Consider the following 20,293-nt stretch of genomic DNA (forward strand, 5'->3'; position numbering starts at 1 on the left):
TTGGTTAGAAGTACATTGAGTTACATGTAGCAGAAAATGCAAAATAACAGTGGGACACACAAGAGGGAGATTTCTTTCTTTCTCATATAAAAGAATTCTGGAGGCAGGTAGTTCATACTGACCCTGAACTGCCCACCACGGGAACTTACTAGTCATCTGTCTTTCTGCTCCAGCTCTTAGTAACTGTCATCATGAAGGCTGTCCACGGTCCAAGACGGATGCTGGGGTGGACTCCAGCTTGGATCAGCCACCATGTCTGTGTTTCAGACAGCAGGCAGGAGAAAAGAAAGAGGGCAATGGGGTCCCTCCAAGCTGCGTGAATTATACCTCAGCACCCTCCCCCAAACTGCCACATCTGGTGACATCTGATTGGCCTGTGCTTAATCTTAGTCACTCTAGCTGTAAGAGAGATCAGGAACCATAGCCCTTTAGTTTGGTGAATTGCTGTACTGAATAAAACTGAGTCTCTGTTCTTAAGAATAAGGGGAGAATGAAAACTGGAATCTACCAGGATGTTCTTTTTCTTCACTAAATTCTAAGATGAAGCAGAGGTTATTTTCAGAAGAATTGGGCATTTGTTTACCAACCACAGCCTCTCTTTTCTGTTATTTATTCATTCACAGGGAGACTAAAAAGTCCTGGTTCCAAACCAGGGTGTATGAGTGGGACCCCTGCTTTCAGTTCCCAAGCAGAATGATTGGAACCACTGTGTTGGCTTTCATATGCCTGTACCTTGTAAGTAGATCCAAGCAAGCCCTTTCCTATTTTATAAGTGGGATGGGGTTAGGGCAGGTCTTATTCTTTAAAAGCTGGGTCAAAATTGAGTCTGTAAATAAAAGAAGTACATTTTTTTGACCACCATTTTTACTCCAAGGACACTTTTACCCCATGGTGAATAACTAATAAATATAATTGAATTATTTATGGAGACTTCCGGTTGTCAGTTCCATGTAAAGAGCTTGCAAGATGCCAGTCCATCCTAACAAGTAAAAATCTGAACAAACTGAAACTCAACAGTTCTTAGATCCATAAGAGAAGTCATGGCACAAACCATTGTCCCTGAAATTGGAGACAGGTGGATCTAAAAATTACAATGGAATGGAGCAAATCAAATCCAGCAATGTATAAAAAGAATTATACACCACAACTGAGTTGGATTTATCTCAGGTATGCAAACCTGGTACAGTATAAAACAGCAAACCTGGAATCACCGAAAAAAGCAGAAGAGAGAGAAAAACATCAACAGCCGAAAGAAAGAAAAATCCCATGATCATATCAAAGATGCAGGAAAAACGTTTAACAAAATTCAACACCAGTTCATGATAATTTTTTTCAATAACCTAGGCATACAGGGGAACTTTCTCAATCTGATAAAAAAATATGAACAAAAAAAATCCAGCTAGCATCATACTTGATGGGAGAAATTAGAACTTTCCTACTAAATCAGGAAAAAGGCAGAGGTTTCCCCTCATCACTCAGCATTTACTTAGGAAATCCTAGCTAGGTAATAAGACAAGAAAAAGCAACATAAAGGATACTGATAGGAAAGAAGAAGTAAAAATGTCTTTGTTGTCACAGATGACATGATTGCGTATGTAGAAAATCCAAAAGAATCAGCAGAAAACTCTGAAGGGGCATCTGGCTGGTTCTTGATAGCGTTGTGACTCTTAGTCTCAAAGTTTTAAGTTCGAGCCCCATGTTGTGGCAGAGATTACTTAAAAATAAAATTTGAAAATAACCCAACTCCTGTAACTAATAAGCAGTTATAGCAAGGTGTGCAAGGTACAGGTTAACCTACAAAATGTCAATTGCTTTCTATGTATCGCATGAACAAGAGGAATTTGAAATTAAACTATCATTTACAATAGCAACCCCAAAAGGAATACTTAAATTAAATCTAATAAAATAGCACAAAGATCTATATGAGGAAACTACAAAACCTGTGTTAAAAGAAATCAAAGAAGAACTAATCGTGGAGAGATATTCCATATGTGGGATGGAAAGATCAGTATTTGTCAAGATATCAGTACTTCCCACTTGATCTACATATATTGGGATTTATCTATATTGGAATCAGTGCATCTCAATCAAAACTAGGGGGTTATTTGTGGAATACTGACAAACTGGTTCTAGAGTTTCTAGGGAGAGCGAAGACTCATAATAGCCAACAATATATTAAGGAAAAGAAGAAAGTTGGAAGACTGACACTACTCGATTTCAACTTACTACAAAGCTACCCTAATCATGATGGTGTGATGTTGCCAATATAGACAAGTGAATCAAGGACAGGATCGAGAGCCTAAGAAATAGACCAACAAATAGAGTCAGCTTATCTTTGACAGAGGGGCAAAGACAATACAATGGAGCAAATATTTTCTTTTTAACAAATGGTGCTGGAACAACTGGACATCCACATGCAAAAAAAAAATGAGTCTAGACACAGACCTTCCTAAATATTAACTAAAATGAATCACAGACCTAAATGTCAAATGCAAAACTATGAAATTCCTAGAAGGTGAAATCAGAGAAAATTTAGATTAACTTGGGTTTGGTGATGACTTTTTATTTTTTTAATTAAATTAGTTATTGTTATTATTTGGCATTACCAATTATTTGAGACTGGTAGTGAATTTATGCATGAATGTATGTTTGTATGTAGGTATGTATATATATTTTAATTTCAGTGTGGGCAACATAGTGTTATATTATTTCAAGTATACAGTATAGTGATTGAACAATTCTATACATTACTCAGTGCTCATCATGAAAAGTGTACTCTTAATCTCCTTCATCTGTTTCACCCATCCCCCTACCCACTTCCCCTCTGATAACCACTAGTTGGTTTTCTATAGTTAAGTGGTGAAAATTTTTTTAGGTATGATACCAAAGACACGAACCATGAAGGAAAGATTGATAAGCTGGACTTCATTAAAATTAAAACGTTTTAATCTGCAAAAGACTCTGTCAAGAGAGTGAAAAGACAAGCCACACACTAGGAGAAAATATTTGCAAAAGACACATCTGAAACAGACTGTTACTCAAAGTATACAAAGAACTCTTAAAATTCAACAATGAGAAAACAAATAATCTGATTTAAAAATGAACCGAAGACCTTAATAGGCATCTCACAGAGAAGATATACAAATGGCAAATAAGCAAATGAAAACATGCTCTATAGTATATGTCATCAGGAAAATGCACATTAAAACAACGATCAAAACAACTACTGTACGTTAAAATATTAGAATGGCCAAAATTCAGAATGCTGACAATACCAAATGCTGACAAGGGTGTGAACTGGCAGGAACTCTCATTCATTGCTGGTGGGAATACAAATGATACTCTTACCATATGATCCAGCAGTCACCCTGCTTGGTATTTACCCACATGCACTGAAAACTTATGTGCACACAAAAACGTGCACATGGATGTTTATAGCAGCTTTACACATAATTGCCAAAATATAGAAGTGACCAAGAGCCCTTCAGTAGGTGAATGGATAAATAATCTTTAGTACATCCAGACAATGGGCTACAATTCAGCACTAAAATGAAATGAACTACCAAGCCATGAAAAGACCTGGAAGAAACTTAGATACATATTAATAAGTGAAAGATTCCTATTTGAAAAGATCACATGTTATATGATTCCAACTGTGTGACATTTTGAAAGGCAAAATTATGCAGACAATAAAAGATCAGTGGTTGCCAAGGATTGGGGAGAGGGAGGGATGAATAGGCAGAACACAGAGGATTTTAGAACAGTGAAAAGACTTTGTATGATACTATATGGTAGATACATGTCATTAGACATTTGTCCAAACCCACAGAATGTGCAACACCAAGAGCGAACCCTAACGTAAACTATGGACTTTGGGTGATCATCATGTTTTTTTGTATAGGTGTGTTATTTAAGTTTGCTTTCTCAACAAAAAATTTTTAATGTTGCCATAATTCTGACTTTCATATTTTATTAAGCACAGAGCCAAAACATTTCACGTGGTCAAAGTTATCTGAGGTAAAACGTCTGAGTCAAAAGGAGAGTCAAAATGGAGAGATAGAAGTGGAAGACCATATTGTCTTCTGGATGATACCTATATAAATTAATCCTGTGATTAAGTTAAAAAAAAGTTTTTAATGTTTGTTTATTTTTGAGAGAGAGAGACAGAGCATGAACAGGGGAGGGGCAGAGAGAGAAGGAGACACAGAATCCGAAGCAGGCTCCAGGTTCTGAGCTGTCAGCACAGGGCCTGATGTGGAGCTTGAACCCACAAACCTTAAGATCATGACCTGAGCCGAAGTCAGACACTTAACTGACTGAGCCACCCAGGCACCCCTCCTGTGATTAAGTTTTAAATGAATGTATGAGTTAGGTAATGCTGGAGTACCACATAACCCCCTAAATTTTAGTAACTTAACACTATAAATACGTTTGCCTATGTAACAATGTTGAGTAGGTGTTCAGGTTTGGGGGGCAACAGTCCTCCGTGTGTTATTCTGTAACTGAGATTCTTCCATCATGTGCTTCATTATCCCGAGAACCTTCACCCTCTGTATCCAGTCAACAGAAGGGGAAGGTGCATGGAGAAATGCATGTGGGAGGTTTTCAAAGTGCCCTTGTAGAATAGCACACGTTCCTTCCACTCATCTTCCATGGGCAAGAACCTCGTCACATGGCCACATCCCTCAAGGGAGGCTGGGAAATGTAGTCCAGTTTTGTGCCCAAAGAAGGGGAGAATGGATTTTAACTGACAAGTGGAGTTCTCTGCAACGTGAGTAATTGACTTGGAATCATTGTGTTCCTTTAGTCTTTAGTGGTTATCTACTGTATGCCAAGCACCATGCTAAGACCTGGAAGAGAGAAGAGAGCTGATTCAGCAGAGTCTTGGCCTGGGAGAGACCCATGGTCTAAGAGAAGGGGATATGACATGGTATGAAGTATGTGCCATGTAAAGAGAGACAAAGATGAGGTGAAAGTGCTCTGAAAGTTTAGGGCATTATTCGAGATTGAGAAGCTGCCTGAAGATGGTGGCATTTGAGCTGCACAAAGACAAACAAAATTTGGTTAATGAAGTAAAATGGCAGTAGGAACTGTTGAAGCTTTGGCATGGTGGTAGATGGTATAAAGGCATGATGACAGGATTATGGGAGTGAGAAAGTGTGGCGTGTATACAGCAAACAGTACTTTCTCCAACGTGGTTACCACCAAGATGCAAGAAGAAGAGTGGGGAGAGATATGGCTGGAATTGTCGCCAAGGTCACTTCTTATTCAGAGTTAGACATTCATTTCACTTTGAGGTAATTAATGTTTGAGGACTGACTTGAGCCGTTGTAGGACTTAGTCTTATATGCTGTGGGGTGCAGAAAAGAGTTTGGGGTGGCTCCAAAGATGTCTTCGGAGAAGTCACAATCCAACTCATCTTGGTATAGCCAGTGGTCAGAATCTATTTCATATGCGTTTTGAACTTCAAAGAGTTTGATGACCTCAAAACCAAAGAGAGGTCCATATGTTATTTACATAGTAGGCTGGACTCAGGTGAGACTTTGAAATGTTTGCTCTTTGCACCAGTTCATTGTCATTGAGTTCTGCATGTTCATGTATGTGAGAGACGAGCTGGATGTGTTTGAAGGGGAGCTGGAGAACTACATCGCCTCCATGAACCAGATGGGGACCCTGACCCCTGTCATCCTGCAGGTGAAAGAGCTGATGAACGTCAGCAAAGGTAAAACCATCCTGCTCCCTTTGTTGGGAAAGTGTGGGAAACAGAGAAAAAGACTTACAACTGGTGGCAGGTGCACACCTGGAATAATGATCGCTGTAGTATTGCTACTACCTGCATGAGGTGACTGGTTTGGGAGGAAAAGTGGGTTACAACGGATCTATGCCTCCTTGGATGACTAGAAGGCCAGTGGGGTCAGGACCCAGGCCACTTTGTTAAAAACTCTTTGGGGCTGAGTTGAACATCCCTGAGAATTTTCTCATTTTAAATAGCCTATTTTGTTCTGGTGCCAGTGGGAACAACTAAAATCATCATATATTTTTCACTTTGGAAAAAAGAAAACAGCAAGCCTTGGCTTTTCTTTAGGATTATATGAAAAATGTATTTATGTTGTTCAGATTTAATTTCTGCTTAGTTCAGGCTGCTATACCAAATTACTGTAGACTGGGTAGCAGAAACAACACACACTTGTTCCCCCGTTCGGGGGTCTGGGAAGTTCAAGGTGCTAGAAGATCTGGTGTCTCATGAAGCCTTGCTTCCTGATTTCCAGATGGCTGTCTCTTTGCATCCTCAGATGCTGGAGAGCAGGGAGAGGAAGCAGGCCCTCTCCTGTCTCTTATAAGGGCACTAATCCCAAAAGCCACATCTCTAAACACCATCATACTGAGGGTTAGGGCTTCAACATGTGAATCTGCCCATAGCAGCCACTTTACCTTAAAAAAGCAGCTTTCTTTGAAAACATTCTAATTCTGCGCCCATTGCCCACAGAGGGAGGAGAGTTCTTCCCTCTTGCCTGCTGAGAAAGGCCCTGGATAAGAAGTCAGGTAAACTCTGTGTCATCAGACAAGTTGGGTCCTCTCTCTTGCACCTTGGTTTCCTCATCTTTAAAATGGGGCTTGGAGGGGCGCCTGGGTGGCTCAGTTGGTTGAGCGTCCAACTTCAGCTCAGGTCATGATCTCACAGTCTGTGAGTTCAAGCCCCGTGTCGGGCCCTGTGCTGACAGCTCGGATCCTGGAGCCTGCTTCAGATTCTGTGTCTCCCACTCTCTCTGCCCCTCCTCCACTTATGCTCTGCCTCTCTCACTTTCAAAAAAAATGAATAAATGTTAAAAAAAAATTTTAATGGGGCTTGGATAGGGGTGCTAAGGTTTCCAGAAGCCTTTGTGGCACTGACTTTTAGTGGCCATAAAATACAAAGTGCTCCTTAAGCCATGAAATAGGTGTTGCCAATGATATGTTTACTTAAGACTCATAAACTAGTAGAAATAGATCTAGTGTGGATTATTTGAAGAAAATTCCCTTTCATACATGTGACATGGGAAGTTACCTTTTTTTTTTAATTCAAGTTGGTTAACATACAGTCTAGTCTTGGCTTCAGGAGTAGAACCCGGTGTTTCATCTCTTACATATGACACTCAGTGCTCCTCCCAAAAAGTACCCTTCTTAATGCCCATTACCTATTTAATCCATCCGCCCACCTACCAACCCTCCAGCAACCCTCAGTTTGTTCTATTTAAAAGTCTCTTATGGTTTGCCTTCCTCTCTGTTTTTATCTTATTTTTCCTTCCTTCCCCTATGTTCATCTGTTGTTTTCTTAAATACCACATATGAGTGAAATCATATCTGTTTTTCTCTGACTTATTTCGCTTAGCATAATACCCTTTAGTTCCATGCACATTGTTGCAAATGGCAAGATTTCATTCTTTTTTATTGCTGAGTAGTATTCCATTGTATGTATATGCGTATGTGTGTGTGTATATATATATATATGTATATATGTGTGTATATATATGTGTGTGTGTATACACACACACGTGTATATATATATATATTATATATATATATATACACACACACACACACATCTTCTTAATCCATTCATCAGTCTATGGACACTTGGGTTCTTTCCATAATTTGGCTATTATTGGTAGTACCACTATAAACATTGGGGTTCATATGCCCCTTCAAATCTGCACTTTTGTATCCTTTGGATATATACTGAGTAGTGTAATTGCTGTGTCATAGGGTAGTTGGAAAGTTACCTTTTATGTGAACACTGGGGCAGATACTGCTTCTTCCCTATCACCACATTTTATTGTTGCCCTTAAACATCTGTATTCACCTTTAATGTTGATTTATGCTCCGCCTTATGAGTCCCTGAGTACAGCACTCAGCAAACATACTCTAATCTTTAAATTCAGCAATACTAATTTTAAGTCATACTTTTTTAAGTTTACATTTCCACCCCTCTTCTGGGCAAGTTTTTATTTTTTTTTATTTTTTAAAAGATTTTATTTTTAAGTCATCTCTACACCCAGTGTGAAGCTTGAACTCACGACCCCGAGATGAGGAGTCTCACGCTCCGCCGACTGAGCCATCCAGGCACCCCTGAGCAAGTTTCTAATGCCAACTTCAGTTACTTGCTCTGGGTGAACTGTAGTAACTGTATCATCTTATTCATTCATGGTTTACCTGCTCTTTCATGGATTTGCTCACATGTTTAGATACTTTGAGAATCAAAATATAAAAATCTGTCTTGATTTTTTCCAGCTTTAAAACAGCTGCCCTCTGGCCAGGAGAGACTTCAAGCTGAACATGCTTCATCTTTGGGAAGATAAAGGCATTAAATTAAAGGTGTGCAGTCATGTTCTTGCTGCTGGCTGGAGGGAGTCTGCACTCACTCTCCTTGTGGCCAGACTCCTCTAATCCTTTCCTTCAAGGATCTCTGCACCCCCCAGGGGTGACACTTGGTGGTTTACCAGCTTCCTTTGTATTGATTGAGGTTTGGGATATAGCTGTTGCCTAATCCTAGTGATTTCTGGGATGGAGACATATTTGAAACTTGAAAGGAATGAAAATCAGTTTCTTTTCCTTCTTTTTAAGAGAACTTTTTGAAGATTCAGTTAACACACCATACAATTCATCCATTTAAAATACAATTCAGCGGGGCGCCTGGGTGGCGCAGTCGGTTAAGCGTCCGACTTCAGCCAGGTCACGATCTCGCGGTCCGTGAGTTCGAGCCCCGCGTCGGGCTCTGGGCTGATGGCTCAGAGCCTGGAGCCTGTTTCCGATTCTGTGTCTCCCTCTCTCTCTGCCCCTCCCCCGTTCATGCTCTGTCTCTCTCTGTCCCAAAAATAAATAAACTTTGAAAAAAATTTTTTTTTAAAAATAAAAAAAAAATACAATTCAGGGAAACCTAAGTGACTCAGTCGGTTAAGTGTCCAACTTCAGCTCAGGTCATGGTCTCACAGTTCTCAAGTTCGAGCACTGTGTCAGGCTCTGTGCTGACAGCTCAGAGCCCGGAGCCTGCTTCAGATTCTGTGTCTCCCTCTCTCTCTGCCCCTCCCCTGCTCATGCTCTGTCTGTCTGTCTGTCTGCCTCTCTCTCAAAAATAAAATAAACATTAAAAAAAATTTTTAAGGCACCTGGATGGCTCAGTCAGTTAAGCATCTGACTTTGGCTCAGGTCATGACCTTGCAGTCTGTGAATTCGGGACTCTGTGCTGACAGTTCAGGGTCTGGAGCCTGCTTCTCATTCTGTGTCTCTTCTCTCTCTGCCCCACCCCCACTCATGCTCTGTCTCTCTTTCTCTCTCTCTCAAAAACAAAATAAGCATTAAAAAAACAAAAAGAAAAGAAAGTACAATTCAGTGGGTTTAGTATATTCTCAACCATCACCATTGCACAACCATCACTACATCAAATTTAGAATATTTCCATCACCCTAAAAAGAAATCATGACCATTTGTAATCCCTCCCCATTTCCCTTTAACTCTCCCAGCCCTAGATTACCACTGTTTTCTGGCTCTGTGGATTTGGCTATTCTGGACTTATTATAAATGGAATCATATAATATGTGGTCTTTCTTCATTGATTTCTCTCACATAGCCAATGTTTATAAAGTTTATCTATGTCATAGCATGTGTCCCAATTTCATTATTCTTTATTGCTGGACTTTAAAAATAATATTTAAGTTTATTTATTTATTTGAGAAAGAGAGAGAGAGAGAGAGAGAGAGAGAGAAGGGCAGAGAGAGAGAAGGAAAGAGAATCCTAAGCAGGCTCTGTGCTGTCAGCCCAGAGCCTGATGTAGGGCTCTAACTCACAAATGGCAAGATCATAACCTGAGCCGAAATCAAGAGTCGGATGCTCAACTGACTGAGCCACCTAGGTGCCCCTATTCTTTATTGCTGAATTTTATTCTGTTGTATGAATATACCACATTGTACTTATTCACTCATTAGTTTATGGAAATTTGGGTTGTTTCAACTTTCTGGCTATCATGAGTAATATTGCTATGAACATTCATCTCCAAGTTTTTCATATATTTTCATATATCTTGGGTGTGTACCTAAGAGTGGAATTCTGGGTTATATGGTAACTATGTTTAACCTATCAAGGAATTGCCAGACTGTTTTCAAAAGCAGCTGCATCACTGTGTATTCCCACCACCATCAGGGGTCCAATTCCCTCCATATCTTCACCAACGCTTGTTGGTATGTGTCTTTCTTTTTTAAGTTTTTATTTATTTTGAGAGAGAGAGAGAGAGAGAGAGCACAAGCAGGGGCGGGGCAGAGAGAAAGAGAGAGAGAGAGAGAGAGAGAGAGAGAGAGAGAGAGAGAGAGAGAATCCCAAGCAGGCTCCTCACTGTCAGCACAGAGTCCTATGCAGGGCTCAATCTCACAAACAGTGAAATCATGACCTGAGTCAAAATCAAGAGTTGGGTGCTTAACTGATTGAGCCATCCAGGCGCTAAGCTATATGTCTTTTTTATTACAGCCATCTAATAAGTCTGAAATGGCATCTTTTTGTGGTTTAGGTTTTCATTTCCCTGATAGCTAATATTGAGAATCCTTTCATGTATTTATTGGCCATTTGTACATCTTCTGTGAGTAATGTCCATGGAGATTTATTGCCTACTTTTAATTTTTTTAATGTTTATTTATTTTTGAGAGAGACAGAAACAGAGAAAGACAGAGATAAAGCATGAGCATGGGAAGGGCAGAGAGAGAGAAGGCACAGAATTGGAAGTAGGCTGCAGGCTCTGAGCTGTCAGCACAGAACCTGACGTGGGGCTCGAACTCACAAACCATGAGATCATGACCTGAGCCGAAGTTGAACACTCAGTCGACTGAGCCACCCAGGCACCCCCATTGCCTACTTTTAAATTGAATTATTTATTGATTATTGATCTGTAAGGGTTCTTTATATTATACATAAATCCCATAAGAGAGATACAATTTGAAAATATTTTTTCCCATTCTGCGAGTTGCTTTTTCACTTTCTTGATGGTGTCTTTTGAAACACAAATGTTTTAAACTTTGATGGAGTCCACCATATTCATTTATCTTTCATCACTTGTATGTATCTAAGACAACATTACCTAACTTGAAGTCTACAAAGATTTATTCTCATATTTTCTTCTGAGACTTGTATAATTTTAGCTTTTACGTTTAAGCCTGTGATCTATTTTGAGTTAATTTTTGTCTATGCTGTGAGGTAAGGTTCTAGCTTCATTGTTTTGCATGTGAATATCAGTTGCCCCTGTGCCATTTGTTGAAAAGCATATTCTTTTCCCCCACTGAATTGCCTCTTCATCCTTCTTGAAAATGCATTGACAATGAAGGTTTACTTCTGGATTATCAGTTTATTACATTGATCTGTTTGTCTATCTGTATGGCAATACCACACTTCATTACTGTAGCTTTGTAGTGAGTTTGAAATCAAGAAGTGTGAGTCTTGAAATTTCCTTCTTCTTTTTCAAGATGGTATTGCCTATTCTGGGTCCCTTCATTTTTATACGAATTGTAGGATTAGCTTATCAATTTTTGCAAAAATTTCATTGGAATTTTAACAGGGGTTGGGTTGAATCTTCAGATCAATTTAGGGGGCATTGCCATGTTACCAAAGAAGATCCAATACATGAAAGTGGTGTGTCTTTCCATTAATCTAAGTCTTCTTTAATTTCTTTCAACAGTCTTTTGTAGCTTTCAGTGTATGAGTTATATACTTCTGCTAAACTTATTCTTAAGTATTTTATCCTCTGACACTAGTGCAAATGCAGTTGTTTTCTTCATTTTCACATTGTGCATTGTTAGGGTACAGAAATACAATTGATTTTTATATATTTGTCTTGCGTCCTGAAGCCTTACTGAACTCATTTATTAATGGGTTTGAATATTTTTGGTTGTTTGTTTACTGCTTAGGATTCTTAAATATAAGAAAAAGTCACCGGTAAATAGAGATAGTTTTATTTCTTCCTTTGCAGTCTGGCTGCATTTTCTTGCCTAATTGCCTCGGCTAGACCCTCCAGTATAATGTAGATAGAATTGGCAAAAGTGGACGTTGATTTTCTTATTCCTGAACTTTGGGGGAAAGCAGTCAGTCTTTCGCTGTTAAGTATGATGTTAGCTGTGGGTTTTTTTGCAGATGCTTTTTATCAGGTTAAGGATAAAAGGGGTGTTGGATTTTTAAAAATGCTTTGATTGGACTGACTGAGAAACAGCTTGTCCAGAAGCTTTCATACCTTCAAATCATCTCTCTTTCCTGTTTCTCCATCCCTTTCTCATAAGCACACAGGATCACAATGAAAGCACATTAGATACAACCTATTAAAAACTGTGAGTAATGTCCGTGGAGATTCTCCACAGGATGGATGGGATGAAAGAACATTCAAGACCTCTTGATTCCAGTTATCCTTGTACATGGTTGCTCTTTACTAGAGGTGGCCAATCGAAATCAACTATCAATGGTTTTACAAGAATGGAAGGGAACTACGATGTGTATACTCCCTAATTTTCTCTTCCCCGTACTCACTGTAGATGGAAAATATTAATACCCAAGGAGAGGCTTGTGCGGGAAGTAAAGGATATCAAGGGAGTGTGTGTCTGAAATGAACCAGAAATATAAACAAACTTTATTTACACAACCCTTTCTGTGTGAGCTTCCGCATTTTGAAAATACTGTTTCTGGTTCATCTTCTCAGGCCTCTCTTGTCTCTTTTTCTACTTCAGGAGTCTGGCTGGTGACCATCTTGCCCGCCTCCCTCACGTGTGTGAGCTATCTGTTCCACATACTGGCCTGTTACAGGTAAGAGGGCTCTGGGAGTCATTTGTGTGTCTTCAGCCAGTACTTTTCTAAAAATTCCGGAGCAGTGACAGCAGTACCCAAATTGGAACCAGGAAGGTGTACATGGTCCAGGAACAGCCTCATTGATCGGTAATAAAACAAAACCCAAAATGAAAACACTATTGATTTGAGCTTCTACCCTAAGCTCGATATTGTGCTTGAATCTTTTGATTTTCACTACAACCGTGAGAGGTAGTTTCAGCTCTGTTTTTACAGCTGAGAAGGCTGAGACTCAACAAAATAACTCACCCAAGCCGTTAGCAGCTGGCCATGTCCTGAGAGGTCTTGTCACTTCTGCTACACTCAGCATCCCTATTGGGTGTCAGGCCTGCCCCGCTCTCCAGGACTAAACACACTGGGTTCCCAGCAGGTGCATCTGGCTCAAGGATACATCAAAGGAGATCGGGTCAAGGGCACCAGGTGCATCAGTCTCTAGAAGAGCAGAGCAGGAGGAGGGGATGGCCTTCAGTATGTAGTGAGCACTCCACTGCAGACAGCAGTATCTGCCATCCCTCCTCTCTGTCTCTCAGTTCCTTCTTCCCTCCACCTCAGGCTGTAACTCATGCAGTCACAGGAGGCCCAGGGCCAACTCCTACCCTTCCAAAGCATCCTGCCTTTACATCCTCCCCATCTGGCTGCACAAAGGGTGGGTCTCTGGCAGATCGCATCCTGGCACAAAGAGGCCCCAGCTCTCCATCACAGCCCTAGCTTGCTCCCTCTCTCTGCTTTCTTCTCCCCAGACCCCATGGGTGGGCTGGACACTGCTGCTCTCCCCTTCCCTGCCTGATGCAAGGATATGTCTGCTCCTCCCTTCATTGACCTGCAAGTGCCTAGGAGATGATTAGTGAGACATTGGACCACAGCCAGTCACAGACACCTTTTAGAGCTGGCTGCACTGACATGGTAGAGGGCCCAGGGAAGAGATGGCTTCTGTGGTGGGGAGGCTTCTCTGGTGTCCAGGCTGGCCCCTCCTTCCCACACCTGTCACAGAGGAATGATGATCCCTGCCCTGTCTGCTTTACAGGACCATGGGGCAAAGGAAATAGTGGATAAGAAAGTCCTTCAAGTGGACAGCACTAGCACTGTGCCAGTATTTTTATTTTTCTTAGAATTATTACAACCTATATACAGCCTCTTTTAAAAAATGTTATAAAAAATATTTAGTGTAAAGCAAGTCTGAAGTCATTCAGACTCAAGTTTGTTGCCCCAGAGCTAAACGTTATTCATTTTCTGTTTCCCCCCAGAAATTGCCTATGCACCATGCAAATATATCTGTGTGTTTGTATTCCTGATGGCATACTCTACTCCAGTGTTGCCGAGCCGAAACATAATAAAAACCACAGATGCAATTTTGAATTTTCTAATAGACATGAGTAAAAAGTAAAAAAGGAGATGAAAATAATTTAATAACATATTTTATTTAACCCAACATAACCCCCAACCATCATTTCATTGTGTAATAAATATACAAACTATTAATGAGATATTTACATTCTTTATTTCATACTAAGTCTTGCCAATTTAGTGATTATAATGTTGCAAAACCTCCTGGAAAATGCTGGATATAGAATGTTAGAGGAAAAGTGGGACACAGATGTAAATGGGGGTTGTGAACATAACCACTGCCAACCTAATCTTCGTGCCGAGGGCCAGGCCGAGACCAGCACGTGGGGAAAGCATGCAGAGGTTTGCTGGGGGGCTGGGCTTCTCCGTTTCCTTGATGTTGCTATAAGGTGGGTCTATCATTAAAAACAGTTTTCCATTTTTACCTATTTTGAAATATTATTACATGAGTAGTACATACACGTCACAGAAAAAGTAATAGAGCAAATTGAAGAAAATAAAAGCCACACAGAGACTCCACTATCACATTCAGTCACCATTGAGATTTGGGAACTATATAATATTAAGATTTTTAAATCGTCAGGGAAACCATGTCAAGACCATGGTGAGGTATCGCTTCACACCTGTTGGAATGGATAGTACCTAAAAGACAAGAAATAACAAGTGTTGGCAAGGATGTGGAAAAAAAGGAACTCTCGTGCACTATTGGTAGGAATGGAAGTTGGTACAGCCACTGTGGAAAACATTATGATAGAACTTCATAGTTCTATCATAAATAGAACTACATATGATCTAGCAACTCCATTTCTGGGTATTTATCTGAAGAAAACAAAAACAGTATTTAGAAAAGATATTTGCACCCACGTTTATTGCAACATTATTTTCAATATTCAAGATATAGAAACAACCTAAGTGTCCTTTGATGGATGAATGGACAAAGAAGACACATCACACACACACACACACACACACACACACACACACACACTGGTATACTATTCAGCCAGAAAAATGAGTGCAATCTTGCCATTTGCAGTAACATGGTTGGAACTTGAAGGCATTATGCTTAGTGAAGTCAGAGAAAGACAAATGCTGTATGATCTCACTTATATGTGGAATCTGAAACAAAACAAAACAAAAACCCAAGCTATAGATACAAAGAACAGATTTGAGGTTTTCAGAGGTGGGGATAGGGGGTGGGTGTGGGTGAAGGGAATCAAAAGGTACAAGCTTCCGGTTATAAAATAAATGTCATGGGGAGGTACTCTACAGCATGATGACTATAGTTAACAGCACCATATTGCATATTTGATAGTCGCTAAGAGTAGATCTTAAAAGTTCTAATCACAAGAAAAAAACTTGTAACTATGTGAGGTGATGGATGTTAACTAGACTCCTGTGGTGACCATTTTTCAACATGCACAAATATGGGATCATTATGTTGTACACCTGAAACTAATGGAGTGTTATATGTCAATTATATCTCAGTTTAAAATGTATTTTATTTTATTTTATTTTTGTATACTTTAAGAGAGAAAGCGCACACACGCACACAAACGGGAAGAACAGAGGGAGGGAAAGAATCTTGAACGGGCTCCACGTTCAGTGCAGAGCCTGACATAGGGCTCGATCCCAGAACCGTGGGATCATGACCTGAGCCAAACTCAAGAGTCGGACTCTCAACCAACTGAGCCACCCAGGTGCCCAAAACGTATTTTAAAAATATTTTTAAGGCTAGTGAGAACTGTCCCACGAGCCGCGGTCAATACAAGGAAGCTGAGCTGGCTTCTATCTCCCTCTGCAGGCTTTTCTGTTGGCATCTGTTGAGCTCTAAGGACATAAGGAGCTGTGGTTATGAGCATCACTGATTCCCCACTTTTTCTCTAGAAAGCACATTAAGAGGCTGTGGGCAGGAAATAAACACTTTCTCCCTTTGAAGTTCCATCATCCTTCCTCCTCGAAGAGTGTGGTAAGTCTATGGAGGCCTGTCTCTGCTCTGAGACTAAGTGGCCAAGTCCTGCTCTCCTGCCTCTTAGGCAGGGGCAGCATCTGGGGGGAGGGACAGCCCTGCACTGGGCATCCAGAGTCCTCAATTCTAGTATACTCTGCTGCTGGGTGACCCAGGATAGTCACTATCCCCATCTGGCCCTTAGTTTCTTCATCTGTAAAACAATGACAGTCATGGCATCTGCCCTGGTATGTTGGTGGGTGAACCTCAAATGAGGCAGAGATTCTGGACCCATATATTGGAGGTAATCAGTGTTTTCACCCCTATGAGACCCCTTTTCCTTTTTAAATCTCAGGTGGCCATTGCAAGGTACTCTGGCTGGCAAATAGCCTATATTCTGTGGGGTAAGTGTCATCATGTGACCCATTCCCTGGGCACCTATGGGGTCCTGGCTGTGGGGAGAGAGAAGAGAGGTGAGGAAGAAGGAGGTGGGGGGTAGGTATGGGTAAAGGGAATCACCCACCTTCCTTCAGGAAGGAGGGAGAATCCCACACTCACAAAGCTATCATTACTACCTGCCCGAAGCCCATGGGGCAGAAATGATAAAGGTGGTGGTGACTTAGAGGAGCAAGTGACTCTCCCAGGCAGGACACAAATGCTTTCTAGTGAAGTTGACATTTGAACTGCAGGGCGAGCCGCAGGTGAGCGGGAGGAAAAGGGAGGTCGTGCCAGGCAGAAGAAGCTGCATAAGCAAAAATGCCAGGACCTTTGGTGGGAGGAAGATAGAGGGGCTCTGCAGGAAGTCATGACTGGGTCGCGAAGGGCCTTGAGTGACCGTGGGTTCCCTTGGTCCACAGGCTACCTCATCATCCACGTGGTACAGAGCCTGTGTGGCCTGATGATCATGTACAGCCTGGTGTTGCCTGTCGTCCACAACCAGGGCCTGGAGATGCTCCAAGGACTGGGCATCGGGACGTAAGTGCAGGGTGGGCTCTCTGTCATTGCCCAGGGCCTAGGCACTGGTGTAGCCTCGAAGCTGCTGTTGGGCTCTCACCCATTCCTGGACCGACACTCTCAGCTCAGACCCAAGGATGGGCCACAATAGCAACTCATCACAATGGGAGCCTTACAGTTCATAAGACATTTCCATTCTCACTGTTCAGTGGGGTGCTCACAGTTGTGTCTGGGGGGGACACACACATATCCATTGTATAGCTGGGAAGGTTAAAGTTCAGGGAGGTGACAAGGGAGTTTGGACACTATAGAGGGAATCTGAGTTCAGGTTTGAGATCAGCTGTGTGACCTTGGGTAAATTACTTCTCTGAGCCTCAGTTTATCCCATATGGAAGATAAGAGTGAAGGCTGACGTCGTAACTGATAATTCACTGTGCATCTTTTCTCTTAAGAACCCTTTAAAGGCTGGGCCTCATATTAACACCCATTTGTCAGACAAGGAAACAGAGGCACAGAAGGCTAAGTGATTTGTCCAAGGAGGGGAAGAGGCAGGGTTGGGAGCTAGCGATCTGAAGCCGAGGCCCCATTTAACTGCCACCCACACTGCTGCTCAGGCGATGCAAACACAGGATGTGGCACTTTCCGGGGACCTCCCTGCTCTGAGCTCCTTGGTTCCACACTCCCCCAAAGCTATGTGGGAGGCTGGGCAGAGCCTGCCTGTCTACTTTCAGGACTTTCATGAGCGCTTTAAAAACTTCATGCTTTTCTTTGATTCCCATGCTGTTAAACACTCATCCCAGCTGCCACTCGTGGACAAAGGGATATAATTAAATCCTGGAGTTCTAGTATGGAGCCAAACGACCTGACTGTGTGACTTTGAGAAAGTCACCTCCCCTTTGTGAGCCTCCGTTTTCTCAACGGACAGCGGGTGTGCATCAAGCACAGAGCAGGTGCCGCAACAGTCTCGCCCTGTGTTTCAGCCTCACCATATCCATCGTCCTGGGTCTCATGATCCTGCAGGTATGGATCGCCACCAGCTTCTTCCTGCAGCCAAAGATGAGCACGGCTGACAAGCAGAAGCCCTTGGCTCTCAACAACAGGTGAGGGTAAAGAAGGAAATGGGGCTTGGGGGCCTTGGCTTCAGCAGTCTCTCCTTCCTTCCTCTTCACCCATGGCAGGTTCCTGGGGGGACAGTGCCCTCTCTGAGAGGGTGAGGGGCCGTGGCTCAGGAGTGGGCTCTGGAACTAAACCGCCTGGGTCCAAATCCTGGCTTCACCCCTTATGAACTGTGTGACCTTATGTGACCTTACTGAACACCTACGAACCTCAGTTTCGTCATTTTACAAATAATTGCACACTCCTCACAGAGGTATTCTGAGAATGAGATGTGTTAAAACATGAACTTAGAACAACAGTACCTGGCCCATGGTGATCCTTTGGAACTCATTCATTTGAAGCCATTCACTCGGGGAGGAAACAACAGGGGCACTGGAGATTAAAGAGATATTCCTACGTGACCTGCCTGCAGAAGCTCACGGTCCACAGGAGCCAGCAGACACAGTCATGTGGCCCCAGTACACTCCAGACGGTGTGAAAGGCTCATAAGAGCAGCACAGGGAATGGAGAAAGAGAGACGGGGTGGTTCATTCAGCTGCAGGTGGGGAGTTTGAGCTGAGGTCGTAGGGTGGTGGGATTCCTATAGGGAGAGCTGAGGAGAGGGCATGGCCAGCAGCCCTCACTGCACGGATGAAGGTAGGAAGCCATAAAAGGGCAAGATGTGTTGAGAGAACCGTGAGAATCCAATATGGTGACCATGCAGTGGTCACCATAGGTGGTGAGGGGCAGGGAGGAGGCACAAAGTGATGATCCCAGAAAGGCCCTTCTCAGAGATGGCCCAGAAATCCAGCTTTCTATGGGCTTTATCCCATAGGCAACAGGAAACTGCATGGTCAAGTGGTCACTTGAAAAGTTTCCTCTGGAGGACTTGGAACAGTTCCAGCTGGGGGCAGGTCACTGTTACAACAGACAGTGGGAAAGCCACAACCTCTGCTGTAACCACAAAGCCAGCTGTAGCCACATGAGATTCCTTCCCATACAGGAAACCTCAAAACCCAAGGATCCCATGAAACATCACAGTCTCCACTTGTCCTGCACTGGGCTCAGCGCCTTCTATGTGGTGTCTGAGCCAGTCCCCACAGCAGTGCTGTGTGGTAGGGACAGTCAGCTCCCAGTTACAGCACAAGGTCACAGGGCTGGGAGATGGGAGCAGCAGGATTTGATCACAGGCATGGGGCGCTGAACCAGCCTGCTAGCCACTTCCTCATACTGAAACGGTGCTGCCCGTCTGCCTGCTTCCGTTTGCAGGAAAGCCTTCCACAACTTCAACTACTTTCTGTTCTTCTACAACGTGCTCCTGGGCCTGGGCGCCTGCCTCTCCAGGCTGCTCATCAGCTGCATCCTGGGCACGTGGCTGATTGCGCGCATCGACAGGACCATCATGCAGAATGGCTATGAGGGTGCAGACATGGGTAAGTGGCCGGTCCCTGAGGCCACGCATTGAGTCAGGTGGAGGGGACTAGTCTTGTACCTTTGTGGTGCCTGCAGGCTGGGTACCAGAGGCCTGGACTTCACACTCTTTGCCTCAGAGCTCAGCTTCTCATGGAGGCTATAAAGCTGAGTAGCAAAAAACATTCAGGGGGTTCCAGGGTGGCTCAGTCGGTTAAGCGTCCAACTCTTGATTTCGGCTCAGGTCATGATCTCATGGTTCATAAGATCGAGCCCTGCATCGGGCTCCATGCTGACAGTGCGGGGCCTGCTTGGGATTCTCTCTCTACCCCTCTCCCTAGCTTGCTCTCTCTCTCTCTCTCTCTCTCAAAATAAATAAACTTAAAAAAAAAAGAAAAAGAAAAACACATTCAGCCTAATGGTCAGAAGAGAATTTAGGCAAGTAAATTGCTGCATATTTGACAGACCTTCAAGATATCATGGAGAGCAGTAAGAAGTACTAGAAATTCCATCTGAACAGTCAGAATGTAAATATGAATGCACAGCTCTGAAAATTTTGAGAAAGAACACATCTCGGAATGACTGATGTGTCATTAGTTGGAAACCTAACTTAGTTAAGAAAACGGTCTGTTCAGTTGAAATAGTCTAAAATCAAGCCATTGCTGTAGAGCGAAAGTAGCTTTTGTCTTATTTCTGACC

General features: G+C 42.5%; 1 protein-coding gene across 5 annotated transcripts in view; it reads left to right on the plus strand.

Annotated features, from left to right (window-relative positions):
• LOC115499833 (stimulated by retinoic acid gene 6 protein-like) overlaps window positions 1-20,293 on the plus strand; it is a 54,156-nt gene that overhangs the window by 31,300 nt on the left and 2,563 nt on the right. For all 5 annotated transcript variants that reach the window (XM_030294034.1, XM_030294032.1, XM_030294033.1 and 2 more), the window contains 8 exons: window positions 624-735; window positions 5,569-5,722; window positions 12,729-12,804; window positions 16,075-16,156; window positions 16,491-16,539; window positions 16,993-17,110; window positions 18,070-18,189; window positions 19,454-19,617. In XM_030294034.1, the coding sequence (XP_030149894.1) occupies window positions 624-735; window positions 5,569-5,722; window positions 12,729-12,804; window positions 16,075-16,156; window positions 16,491-16,539; window positions 16,993-17,110; window positions 18,070-18,189; window positions 19,454-19,617 (875 nt within the window). The remainder of the gene's footprint in view (window positions 1-623; window positions 736-5,568; window positions 5,723-12,728; window positions 12,805-16,074; window positions 16,157-16,490; window positions 16,540-16,992; window positions 17,111-18,069; window positions 18,190-19,453; window positions 19,618-20,293) is intronic.

The sequence above is a fragment of the Lynx canadensis genome, chromosome D4, assembly GCF_007474595.2.
Source record: "Lynx canadensis isolate LIC74 chromosome D4, mLynCan4.pri.v2, whole genome shotgun sequence".
Taxonomy (NCBI): domain Eukaryota; kingdom Metazoa; phylum Chordata; class Mammalia; order Carnivora; family Felidae; genus Lynx; species Lynx canadensis.